Raw genomic sequence first — 13049 nt, forward strand, 5'->3', positions numbered from 1 at the left:
GATTTATTTAGACAACTCAGATGCGATTTTGACATAACCAACCGATCTGGCAATGTGCAAATCCAAGTCACACCCAAATGAGGAACATATGATCTATCAGTAAACCGCAAGGAGGCTATGACAGGTAAAAAGGTGTAACAAAAAACAACTTTGTGTTCCATTCTGATAACATGCAGATGGTGCAAATCTACAATAGAAATATATCTCTGAGGTCTTTTCTCTAAAAGGGAAATTGGAGCATTCATGCACTCCATTTACCTGATAATTGTCACCCAAATGACAGAACAAATGCAAGCAATGGATAAGATTGTACTCGGGAACAGGTAGCTCAAACCATTTTCATATGTACATTAGTATGATCACTAGACAATTTGAGCTGATTTTTTCCTCACCTATTTGCTCTTAAATTGTTTCCAGGAAGCTATTTCGGGGTTGTTGCAGCAACCCTTAATGTTAGCCGCACTAAATTTGCCAAGGGGGAAGTTGATTCCTCCGTTTTGAAACATGGCATATCCATGTTCTGCTAAACTTCTTATGTTACCTTTATTTGTTCATGTTCTCTACTCTGCTTGATCTAATGACTGTCAACACATACTATATGGAAAGTCTGATCCTCGAACCTTGACATATGCTCTCTGTAATTGTGTCATGTTAACATCGGAAGTCATGATGTTTACAATCAAGTATCAGCATGGACGTTCGAAATTGACAACCTAAAACCTGAAAGTGTCACCTAATCATATTGCCTAGAATGTTCATTCGTATGCAATATCAGTTAGTTAGTTAACTTGAACACAAAGGACCAGTAAAATAGCATCTTGAGTTTAACAAGAAAATACTTAACGCTACCAAAAAAAACTAGATGCTAGCTTATGGTATTACCAAGTATTAACAAGAAATAAGGTCTTACATAATAATAATAATCAAATTATGTGATGAAAACGAATCAACTTCAAAGAAAAGTGTGAAAAATCATAAAATATTCCTCCTCTGCAAGTTTTCTAAACGCACTTGCTATTCTGGTTTGTTCTTCACATCACCAAACGAGAAAATGGTTAGTTCTTCACATCAACAAAGGAGAAAATTTCAGGATGAAGAATGGATGATAGCCCACGTCAATTTTAAAGATGGATGATAGCCAGATTATATTAGCAGCTAACGAAGAAACTTCAGAATATGGTCATAGGCGTTCTTCTTTACTCCAGCAAATGAAAACCACAAAAATCAGAAAACAAAGTAGAATCATATTCATTGGGCTGGCCGATTAGAGCAGAGAGTATGGATTATTTACTTCAGATCAACATGGAATAGAGTAATATGCTACCAGACTCGGCCTCCCTCGATGTTGCGGTGGCATCGACATGGCGCCGGCGATGCAGGACCAGGCCGATCCGGCGGCAGCGGAGGTCTCCCTCGATACAGGACGACAGGGAGTCGATGGAGGCAGCGGTGGTCGCCCTCGATGCAGGACGACGGCGAGTCAATGGCGGCGGCGGTGGTTGCCCTCGATGCAGGACGACGGGGAGTCAATGGCGGCGGCGGTCGCCCTCGATGCAGGACGACGGGGAGTCGATGAAGACGCCAGGAGGCGCCCTCGATGCAAGAGGCCGGGGTATCGATGGTGGCGGCGGCGATTGTGACGTATGGTGTCGTGTGCTTGGCCAATTGTTGGGCCTCGCTGAATACTACTTGTTTAACTTTTTTTTTCCGATTATCTACCTATTGATGGGCTAATGGACCTAATCTAAATCAGCTAATCGTGACCGTTGATGAAATCATACCTCTCCCCTCCCTAGCAGTGGTAAAAGGTACTGTAAAAAAAGCCTAAAACTTTGCCTTTGGATCTTTTAGGCAAATAGTTCTCTAGTACTCTACAAGTTAACAGACCACGGGGCAACACCGCGACAAGGTCGTTTGTTGGACAATTTCACGAAAGATCAATCGGAATGGTCAAGAGAAAACATGGTCAAGAAACCGGCCCTTGGACAATGACGTAGAACGAGTAGGTTGCACCCGCAAGACGAACACGCAAAGCCTAGAAGGGTGAGCTCCCATGTCGGAACCTTGAAACCTAGCGAGCAGCAGGGCCTTGCCAACCCAAATTAGGGCCAACCGATTACCACACCATTACTGACCAGCTCCACCGGCAGTCGCTCCAGTGGGACGTGCCGTCTCCATGTTGGGTCGTCGTCGTATGCTAGTACCTCCCATTTGTCGCACCGCTTGAGAATCACCGCAGTTGTCGTCGAGGAAGTTACAACCATCAACACACCCTACTTGCAAGGTCACCACATCGTCGAAGTCGTGCCTAAGCCTCCACATGCGGGGTGAAAGGGAAGGGCCTGCCGACGCCAATGCATATGCTTCGTCCGGCGAAGACGGGGACATGTAAGGGTCGAGGGGGAGGGCTAAGGTCAGAGGCGGCTAGGGTTTCCATCCCGTAGCCCATGCAGCGACGAGGAGGAAGAATGGGTTTTTCTCTTAAAAATGTCGGATCTTTGCCTAGCATGTTCTTCGCCATCACATTCCACCTAATGATAGGAAGTTCCGACATCAACTATGACCCTCTCCGAGCTATCCCTCCCGGCCCCAAGATAAAGACTCTAGCCATTTTGCTCTTCACTGCCCTCAGGATCTGGAAGTCTGGAGCTCCTTCCCTTCTTTTAGCGTCTACTCGCCGATTACAAGTTTTGAAGACTCTTGATTCCTCATTTCAGGAGCTTCACGGAGACTACTATCTTGCTGTTGTTGCTTGGAATATCTAGAAGCGGCAAAAAAGGGTTGTCATCTTCCACAATGTCTATGAGCCTCTTTATGTTGTTGCCCACGGTGTGCCAAAGATGTTTGATTCGTGTTGGTATAACATGTTTAGACTAGCCACGACCCGCCGAAGTTATATCTAAAAATAGTAATTCCTCTGATTCATAATATTTACCGTGGCTTATGATCAAGTTTGCTTAAATTTAAGCTAAAGCCAAGAGCAAATTTAAACAAATAGATCGGAGGGAGTACTTGATCAATCGAGCGTCGGCTTGATACCAACAAATCAAAATAAATACTACTCCGTACTACTTGATCGAGCTTTCTAGTGTTCGTTCGTTCATTGCGAGTGTAGCAAGTGCCGAAGCACATGCTAATGTGCAAGCGCTACATGGTGCAGCCACCTAGGGAATGGCGAATATCTCAGTTGAAAGCGATGCCCAAAACCTTGCACAAGCCATCCGGTCTAAGAAGTTAGTATCCTCGTTCTTGTAATAAAGTAGCCCATGCCCTTGTTGTTATGGGAACTAGAGATGATGATCCTTACCCCTTTATGGCATGAGGATGTGCCCGACTCTTGGCCAGTGATCGTGTTGAGTCATCAGAGTAAGGACATCTTCGGCGGCGCGACGCAAACGGTCGCCGAGCAACTGTTTTTGTCCACCGTGACCGGAAATGCGTCTGGGGCCTGCTCCAGCGGGGCGACGCAAAGTGACCGGGCCGTCCGCGGAGACGCAAACCTGGCCCAAATATTGCCCAAATATGCGCCAGGTTTGCGTCTCCGCGGACGCTCGGCGGTCGCGCGGAGCGTCCTCCATTTCTTACCCGGTCCCGCATGTGAGGAACAGCGAAATCGACCGCTTTGATTTGCTTCTTGTTCCCCTTCTTTCCTGCCCTAGTGCGACACCACCACCCCGACCCCACCCGCCGCCGTCCGGCCGCAGCGCCGCAGTAGTCGCCGTCGGCTTCGTGATTGCCGTGTTCGGAGAGTATTACTGTAGGGAGCCAGCTGTTGAGGATACAAGGCGGCTCCTGTCTATCAACGAGTCTAGAGGCTTCCCAGGAATGATCGGCAGCATAGATTGCATGCACTGGCAGTGGAAAAACTGTCCATTTGGATGGTAGGGTGCGTACAGCGGGCATGAGGAGGGAAAAACTGTCATTCTTGAAGCTGTCATATCTCAAGATTTATGGATTTGGCATGGCCGGTTCCAACAATGACATCAATGTGTTGCACCGATCACCGGTTTTCAACCGGCTCATGCAAGGCAAAGCTCCTCGGGTGAGCTATGAGATCAATGGAAATGCATATGACAAGCCATATTATCTTGTTGATGGCATCTACCCTGACTGGACCACATTGGTGAAGACTGTCCGTAATCCAAACTCCGAGAAGACGAGGAGGTTTGCCAAGATGCAAAAGGCTTGCAGGAAAGATGTGGAGCGCGGATTTGGTGTGCTCCAAGCTCGGTGGGCAATTGTCCGTCACCCGGCAAGAACATGGTCGCTGAAGACCATGCATGAGGTGATGACATGCTGCGTGATCATGCACAACATGATCGTTGAGAACGAGCGTCCTGATGGCCGCAATGAGAACCACTGAGATTTCCAAGGTGAACTGATTGCGCCACTTCCTGGAGCTTCATCTTGGCAGGATTGTCTACATAGGAATGTAGAAGTCACCGAGAAGAACGTCTCCAAACAGCTGCAAACGGATCTGATTGAGCATCAGTGGACATTGGCTGGCCATGAAGATCATGCCTAGAGAAATACTATCTTATTTTCATGTCGACTTGTTGTTTGAAAACTTCATAAATTGATGCAAACGCGAAAATGCGTCGGCCCGCTAGAGCCACCCCTAGATGCAAACGGACGCGCGGACAAAAACGGTCTGTCGAGCGTCCGCCGCGCGACTCAAACGGACATTTCGGACGTCTGAAATGCGTCGCGCCGCTGGAGGAACCCTAATGGAATCGAGGTGTTCGAGTAAAAAAAGAAAAAGCTTTCTGGTGTTCGTGAAACTGTTTAGTAGCGCCCCGTGACAAACAGTCACCCTAATACGTGAGCGGACTTTGAAAACGGAAGACCCTCCGTATATATCCCTTGAAAGCGGAAAGGACTTGCTCGGCCGCTTGCTCTTCGCCGGTCTTCTCCCGCACCGCAGCGCCAGCCCAGATGCTCGCCGCCACCACCGCCTCCCTCCCCGCGCCCCTCCGCCGCTCCCCGCGCCCGACCTCCTCCGGCGCTTCCCATGGATGCGCGAGCGGGACCCACTCTCTCCACGCGCGTCCCCGCCGGCGGACTTTAGCCTGCCGCGCGGAGCTGCAGCAGGACGCGCCGTTCGTCGCCGCGATTGGCGCCTGCGTGCTCGCCTCCCTCGCGCTCCCGCCGCCCAGAGTCCGCGGAGAGGCGGCGGAGGAGGAGGACGACGGGGAGTTCGGCGCGACGGACACGAGGATGGGCGTGATGGGCATCATCTCCTTCCTGCCTTACTTCAACTGGCTGGTGAGCGGAAGCTAAGGTCCTGCTGCTCTTCTCGTTCATTCCCCCCACAGATTGATGAATTTATTTCCGGTGTTGTCCTCTTTGGATTAGAGCTGGGTCTTCGCGTATCTGGACGGCGGGAGCAAGCTGTACCTGGTCTACGCGGCCGTCTACTTGGCTCCTTACCTCAGGTTTGCAATTGTGGATCCTGAGCTATGGGCTGCTACTCCATTATTCTATATTCTGCAACTATTGATTATGCGCTCTGTTATGTTTGTTTGAGACTCGCATTTCAAGTTGGTACTAGTTTTGCTTTTGCATAGAAAACTTGAGCTCCGTGTCAGTTAGTGAGTAAATGATTATGAATCTTGGCTAGTTGCTAATGTTACTATCCAGGTAGTACAAACTTTGGTTGACTGAAGGCATTTTGTGCCATTTGGACTGTGGAGCATTCGGGGAAGCTAAGGGTTCAACTAGTACTACTGCCCTGGGCTTCCATTGACAAATATCAAATGATTTGGTCATCTTCAACTGCTTAACAGCTGCTATGGGGTAAACAATTAGGAGTGATGAGCCGATTATCCCCATTTTCTATTTCAAAATCTTAGGAGTGTTTCAGTGTTTGCCTTCTGAATTTCTTCTGTGGTATTAGGAACTTACTAATGCGACTGTAGTTGCTCCTCTGGCTGTATTGCTGCAAGTATCGCTATTATCCTGAATGCGCTTATTCAAAAAAATGCAGCTATTTGTTTTTTCGTTTTCTTATTTGGTTCACTTTATGGTGCTATTTGGGAATATTTATACTGCCTTGTCACCATAGTTTTTCTTGTGCACCTCTCCGGTATTGATATGATTTGATAGTCTGACTTTACTACCAGTCATTCCATTTGGGCCTTATATCTTCATACATGCTGAGCCAGGTTTCCCCAGGGCTTCGAAGATTCCTAAATATCCTAAGTCGTAAAAATAAGTTGCGTGATGTCGAACCCAGATCTATGCCACTTTCCTCGCAATAATTGCGCACCCAATCTATTACGGGTGCGCCGTACTCTTCAAATTCATGTTCCTTTTTGAGGCATGCAGTCGCCAGGTTCTACGAAGTACCTATAATCACATGAAAACCATGAAAGTAGGTGGAGTAGTGTCATTAGCTGGGTGTTGTAATTTATATGAGCTTGTGGTGCGCCATGTATAAATTCCTCGTGTTCTTACTTATATGGTCTATTCAGCACTTAGCACATTTCTCATTGTTCCATTGGAGATTAGACTCAAGCTGCCTCTCGTGTCGCTTACAATATCATTGCTATTTTTTCAGAACGAACTTGTCGCTGTCCCCTGACGAGAGCTGGTTACCAATTGCTAGCATCTTCATCTGTATTTTACATGTTCAGGTCAGTCATCGAGCTCCTTCGTCTCAAGCAAGCTGGTTTCATTGGGTGACATGACAATGACATGCTATCTTCCCTTGCAGCTAGAGGCAGCCATCAGGAGTGGTGATATTGAGGGATTCAAGTTCGTTGAAAAAGCGCAGAAGCTTTTCTTTCCCACTACTATAAAAGAAAAGGATGCTCACCGTGGAAAGAAGAGAGAATCTCTTGGAACGGTATGGTTCAAGGAAGTGTATATCCTAAATTCATGATATCTCTGTTCACTTATTAGACTTATGTGATCTGCATCTGTTCAGAGCCAGCGGAACACAAGAATACCGTCAGCACATGAATCCAGAGAAAAGCTTCGCAATTCAGATATCTTCAAGAGAAGACTTGATGATCCCAACGATGAGAAACCTAAGAAATCAGACTGGCATTGAAAGCAGCAATGGGGCTCCTTTCTTGTGCATCGCCGGGAACATGTATTGGCTGGGTGTGAAGCTGAATCGGAGTTGTAGCCAGCTTGTAAGTCTGTGTTTTCATATTTCTAGTGTTGAAATAGGTATTAGGTGTAGCTAGTTTCCAAGGAAGTGTGCAACCTGATGGAGTGAGCTAGTTGCTGAGACACACGGTGATCTCAGGTTCTGTATGATGTTGTATTGTTCTCCTAAACATGCACGATAGCGCCTGCTTGCTCTCGGGGCTCATCCGAGGTTATGTATGTGATTATGTATTGATCTCAATATTTTTTTACTGAGAGCTTGTTTGATACTAAGGTTTTGGTTGGAACAGTGGGTTAGTGGCCAGGCCACGAACCCAAAACCCAGACTTGTTCCTAAAACTTAGTTCCAGTCTATTTGTCTAGTTTACTTTTCCCCTAAATCTTTGTGTATTTTTTCTAATACCCAATAAACTACACCTGTCTAGTGGGTTGGATTTGAGATTTTGTGGTGATTCGAGATGAAGGGGTAGGGGTTTTACCCAAATCCCTGCGGGATTATCCCCACCAGTGCCTTGAAAAACTCAGTCCCAAACAAGCCCTAATGTATTTTGAATAGCTGTCGCAACTTGGCCGTATGGTGAATAGCTTTGGATGGTGACCGATAAATGCAGACGCAACCCCAGCCAACCCTAACCAAGCAGGGATCGGATCGTCTTGGAGAAGGAGTAGACTCGACGCCTCGTCGGAGTCGGTCCAGCGACGCCGGGGTTCTATAAGCCATATACGCGTGCTAAGAAGGCAAACGCTGTTTAAGGAGGCGATGAAGACCTACTTCAGCGCCGTCGGCACCGCATCGAGTGAGGAGGATTCTCGTCACCTCCTTGAAAGCGGACCGGTGATTGGGTTCCCTATTCCGTTTGTTCTGCCTGATGAGACAGGGCCTCGCCGCGCGTGCAACTGGCTGCGGCTGCTGCCCTTCCCCCGACGGGATCCCGAGCCCATCCGTTCCTTGAAGGCGCTGAAAGCTCAGTATGATGCGTCCATCAGGTAATTACTCGGCCCCTCCGTCCAATTCGATGGATTCAGTATTATCGGTCTACTATTTCATTGATCCGTGTACACGTTCTATGTTAGGCGGAAGGTGCCACGCTCGCAACTCAGAGCTTTGCATCACAAGATTGTGCTGCAATGCCTTGAGTGGTACAACTCCAAGCATCCGGTGATATGTTCTTCCTTACTCGATCAATTTTTTTCTGGCAATTAGCTGTAGTCAAACCCTAAAATAATTTGATCACTAATGCATAAAAAATCTGACGCTTGAAGTACTTTCATATAGTTACATTTTAAGCAGATTTCGCTCAGCATATAACAAATGTGTGTATAGGAGACAGTAGTAATTGAGTGAAATCAGTCATCGATGCTTCTTTGTTTTGTCTTATACCTTGCTAACTTTACCAATGTTCGTGTCATGGTTCTTTGGTTGATCAGGATGATGAGTACGAACCTGCCCCTGGCGCTGTGATCAGATGCAGGGAATATAACGGCTCCCTTTTATGGTCTCATGGCAACTTTGTGGCTCGTCGGAAGCGCTCTGGCTGCTTCAACTTCCTGCCCGCTCCACGAACTCTCTTCTTTTTTGAGCTCGTTGATAGAGACGCCAAGGGTGCCGTTGAAGTTATCACATGCACCCCCATAGGTTTGTATCCACTTGCCAGCAGCTTCATGCACCCTTACATCTGTTGTCATGACCTGCATACACGTTTGTTTCCGCTAAAAGATCTTATTCTCTTTTGTCATTGCCAAGCATATGTACTTCAAAGTTCAAACAATCATTAGGTTTTCAACAAAAGACATGCCATCATGTAGAGAAATCTACTGCTAGATCCCCGACATTTCACCTTAACATAGATAGTATACTACTACTCTACAAAGGAAGCGCTCTGCTCTGGATAGACCAACTGTTTCAAACTTCTTTAGGTGGTCTTTTGACCCTGTTATTTTGAGAGATATGATCCAGGTACGAGATAAGGATGAGTAGCCCATGCTTTTACGAGCGCGGTAGATTATGTGCATCTACCTTACTTATTCAGGCAATAAGACAGTACAGATTATGGTAAAATGAGTTCCTCTCCTTTTTTTTCTTCTCCACATTCATCTTCTCTACTCTGGTCCATCTTCCTTAGATTACCTTTTAGACCTAATCACTAATTACCTGAATATCTGAAAGCAACCAATGTTAAATAATAAATGCACTATACATTACTCTCTTCCTTGATCCAAATGATTTTTGTATTCTCTACACTTCCTACTGTAAGTTGCAAGTCTCATTACTTGCCTTAGCCAGTACATAGGGTTCGTACATATTGGTTCCCTCTTATACCTCACCAAGTCTTTCCAATCTGAATTGCTTACTTTCTAACTGATCCCTCAGCTTCTGTAGCAGCGCCATCCTCACGAGTCTGATGTCTCATCCTTTTAATGCATTGCTTATTTCATTGGTTCAGCAGTTTAGGGAATGATTAAAATCTGTTACCGTGTATTGTTTATGCATCTTTGTTTAACCTTATGTGCACTTGGATTCACGTGCAATCGGATTGCAGGTAACACTTGCGTTGCCTATATTTTCCTTTTCTTTTGTTGAGTTCGGCAAGATATGCTGCTATCCTTTTTACGAGTATTAGACTTACTACACAACCTAAGCTCCTAGTATAATCACCTAAGCTATATTCAGCAAAAGTCGTTTCTGCATATAGATGAACCTGATTTTTCTACGCTGCTTGTTTTTAAAGATAGATAAGGAACCTCTTTTTTCGAATTAGACAAGGAAGCTATTTAAGTCGTTGCTATTATAGCATGTTCTCGACTGAATACAGTCTATTTATTTATTGTGTTTTCAGATGAACCAGTTACTGAAGCCTACACTTTCCTTGGTTTTCCTCTTGGGTGGGGTACTCGTCGTCGTGGTGGAGGTCTCTCTCCCTCCCTCCCTCCCTCCCTCCCTCCTTCCCTCTCTCTCTCTCTCTCTCTCTCTCTCTCTCTCTGTACAATTGCTCTCTTACATTTTCCTTTTGTTGCCTGCCCTGTTTTATTTTGTTAGCCGATTGCGTTTGCAAGACATGCTACCGTCAATTTCATGTTCCACATATTGGTCTGAAGAGGACGTGTACATGTGGAGATAGCAAGGTGGAGAGTGTATGTAAAATGTGCTACCTTGATTCCAGTGTTCTGCATCCAATAAGAGGAGGATTCGTTTTCGGCCAAGAGAGCTTTGCCAAGATTTGTCGGTAGAGATAACGTGACATGCCGGTTCAAATTCCGCATGTAATTTATATAGTTATAATCCTGTGAGGTCTTCGACTTTGAATTTGGGAACTTCGGAAGTCATACTTGTAAGTTGATATCTATTTTACGGTTACCAAGTTTAAATATGGACCATTGCATGTCCCTAATATGTGTGCTTCAGTGCCGGTATTTGCGGTAGGGCCATATGTTATCTCCAGTTAGCAACATGTGAGTATGACCAAAGCAGATCCGAGCATACTCATTTAACATTTTTTTTCATAATTGATCTTTAGTAACATATATGGATCTAGAGTATTTTGTATATAGTAGAATATTAATAGAGGTAATTGCACCACTAGTACAACAACTTGTCTGTTGGGTGCATTTTCATACAAGAAGTTGTAAAATGTGTTCCGGTGGTACACAAACTTGTATCGTAGGTGCAATTTCATACACAAACGCTGTCAGGCTGACACTTGGCATTGCCAGGCTGGAAAAAGGCATGTGACCAGCAGCGTACATTTAGCAGGAACCCCCTGTGTTTATTTCTAAACTTAAATAGCCTTTCGTTGAATTAGGTCAGGAAATCCCCAAATCTTCTCTATTAAAACGAGGTGGGTGACGAGCGGCGGCCGAGTGTTCGGAGCGGCGGCGGGACTACAGCAGTCCAGCGACGCTAGTCGCTGCCTATATGGGGGCCCTGCCCCTGATCCCTTTCTTCCTCGTTTTAGTGGAGTAGATAAGGGAAAATTTTCATCTCCCTCAACCAGGTTCTAGGAGCCCCCGTTCGATTCGCGAGTGGTTCGGAAGCAATGGCGGATTCCAGCACACAGGTGAGAGGCAGAACGTTCCGTCCCCATTCCTTGCTTCCCGTCTCGATTTGGTGCGAGGTTTATGCGGATTTGGTTCCGAATGTGGGTGTTTTGGTTTGGGTTTGTTCCAGGAAAGGCCGAGGCTGAGGAGGCTGGAGTTCGTGGACGTGGCGACGACGCAGGCGCATGCGGCGGTGTGCAACCGGCTCCGCCCCCGTGTCGACACCATCGACTCAGAGCATCTCCACCGGCGGTCCCCAAATAGGCATCGACAGGGGCGCCGACACTGCCGTATAGGGGGCGTTGGCACAACATTCTCTATTTGGGGACGCTGCTCCCACACCGGCGCCTCCAAACCGGCGGCACAGATATATTTAGAAAATCAAATTCAAATGTTGAAAACGATCTTCATACGAAGTTCGGACGAAATTTGTACAAATTTAACGCGAATTCAAACTGCCGATGGACGACCCGAAGGACCAATTGTCGACGTCGTCGGCCTCCTCCTCGTCGGCCTTCTCCTCCTTTGGCGCCGGCAGCTTCGATGGTTCGGCGAGGTCGACGTAGTTGGCGCCGTGGTCCCTGGCGGACCACACCGCCGCCTGCCGCGGGTCGATCGCAATATGGCGGTAGTCTTCATCGACGGAGCGGCCGACAATGTACTGTAGTGCGGGGAACTCCTCCTCGTCGCCATCGCCACGGAGGGTTGCCTGCGCCTCAGCCTCCTTCTCCTACCATTTCTTCTTCGGCGATGGAAGTGGTGGCGAGGCATCCTCCTCCTTGACGCGGGAGCGGCGGCCCAACCCCGTCGTCCGACGAGCCGGAGCAGAGGACGCGCGCCTCGCCTCGTCGCGGATGACGACGCCTCCGGAAGGAGGCGTGTGCGCGACGGCAGTCGACGAGCCGGTGCGTGAGCTTCCGGACACCGCGGTCCTCTCCGGCGGCCTCTGCAGGGTAGGCGCCGGCGCCATGTAGGGCGCCTGCGGGAAGTACACCGGATCCCATTGCCCGCGGACGCGTGGATGGAAGCCGTATGCGGCGGAGCGTGTCGTCGACGGAGCGGCCGTACCACCAGGCAGGACGGCCGATGTTGTTGAAGCGGCCGCCCGAGAGGTTGTCCGTCCACGCGAGCTCGACCACGCTCTCGTGTTCGAAGCGCCCTGCCCAGTCCGGGATTTTGAGGGCGTTCTCCCGCAGGCTCCTCTCCTCCGGCGTCATCTCGGCCCGCCGTTCTCTGGTGAGGGCCCGCGTCTATGGTCCTGGCGGTGGCGGCGGCGGCACAGCGAAGCCGCCGTTGGAGACGTGCCAACCGTACAACAACTTGTACTGTACTGGCACGGGGATGCGGTGCTAGTACAGTACGTTGGCCTCGTCGAAGGTTAGCTGCGTCGAGCCGACCATGCTGCCGCTGCCGCCGGACTGGTCGTTGTGCGCCATCCCGTCGGCGAAGTGTGTGGGTGGTTCGCGTGGAGGTTGTGGATGGCGGCAGCTAGGGTTGGACGGCGGGAAAAAGCGAGAAGTGTGCGCTGGTGGGGTTTTAAGGAAGGCGACGGACGCGCATTGAAGTCCGGATCAGCCAAAGCATGCGTGGTGGCCGGTGGCCCAGGTTGCGTCGGAGCTAGCAAGGGAGATGCAGACGAGGCGCTGTAGTCCGGTGTGCCGGGCACTTCTCGCGCCGTGTACGGCAAGGTTGAGTCGGAGCGAGCACGTCCAGCATGTCGAGCCGAGCGCGAACCGCTCCCAAAACACCGCGCTCCTCGTCAATCCATCATGTCCTTATTTCTGCCTTGCTAGCCCTCCTTCGCGACGGCACGCCAACCCGTCACGAGCTCCATCAGAACTCAGGAGCACGTCGTAGCTGTATACGTCCCCTTTCACCATGGTGCGCCAAGTCTACCC

The 13049-nt window shown here is 48.5% G+C and overlaps 2 protein-coding genes across 2 annotated transcripts; both read left to right on the forward strand.

The window, feature by feature from the left end:
* Nucleotides 1-4935: 4935 nt before the first annotated feature.
* Nucleotides 4936-7389, forward strand: LOC124675610. The gene is made up of 5 exons (XM_047211680.1): nucleotides 4936-5265; nucleotides 5356-5435; nucleotides 6560-6635; nucleotides 6716-6847; nucleotides 6929-7389. Exons 1-5 carry the CDS (start codon nucleotides 4936-4938, stop codon nucleotides 7052-7054), a joined length of 744 nt encoding a protein of 247 aa, XP_047067636.1. The 3' UTR covers nucleotides 7055-7389.
* Nucleotides 7390-7799: 410 nt separating this feature from the next.
* LOC124669901 lies at nucleotides 7800-10429 on the forward strand. Its single transcript, XM_047206438.1, has 5 exons — nucleotides 7800-8103; nucleotides 8191-8275; nucleotides 8545-8752; nucleotides 9954-10025; nucleotides 10154-10429. The coding sequence occupies exons 1-5, from the start codon at nucleotides 7877-7879 to the stop codon at nucleotides 10342-10344; spliced, it is 783 nt and encodes a 260-aa protein (XP_047062394.1). The 5' UTR covers nucleotides 7800-7876; the 3' UTR covers nucleotides 10345-10429.
* Nucleotides 10430-13049: the final 2620 nt, after the last annotated feature.

This window comes from Lolium rigidum, chromosome 7 (genome assembly GCF_022539505.1).
Source record: "Lolium rigidum isolate FL_2022 chromosome 7, APGP_CSIRO_Lrig_0.1, whole genome shotgun sequence".
NCBI classification, from domain to species: Eukaryota; Viridiplantae; Streptophyta; class Magnoliopsida; order Poales; family Poaceae; genus Lolium; species Lolium rigidum.

What these genes read in the sequence shown, in the direction of transcription:
- LOC124675610 (XM_047211680.1), top strand. Translation starts at nt 4,936, where the DNA reads ATGCTCGCCGCCACCACCGCCTCCCTCCCCGCGCCCCTCCGCCGCTCC. An exon ending in TGCCTTACTTCAACTGGCTG is followed by an intron (nt 5,266 to 5,355) that starts GTGAGCGGAAGC and finishes TCTTTGGATTAG; the next exon opens with AGCTGGGTCTTCGCGTATCT. An exon ending in TCTGTATTTTACATGTTCAG is followed by an intron (nt 6,636 to 6,715) that starts GTCAGTCATCGA and finishes CTTCCCTTGCAG; the next exon opens with CTAGAGGCAGCCATCAGGAG.
- LOC124669901 (XM_047206438.1), top strand. Translation starts at nt 7,877, where the DNA reads ATGAAGACCTACTTCAGCGCCGTCGGCACCGCATCGAGTGAGGAGGAT. An exon ending in CAGTATGATGCGTCCATCAG is followed by an intron (nt 8,104 to 8,190) that starts GTAATTACTCGG and finishes GTTCTATGTTAG; the next exon opens with GCGGAAGGTGCCACGCTCGC. An exon ending in TATCACATGCACCCCCATAG is followed by an intron (nt 8,753 to 9,953) that starts GTTTGTATCCAC and finishes TTGTGTTTTCAG; the next exon opens with ATGAACCAGTTACTGAAGCC.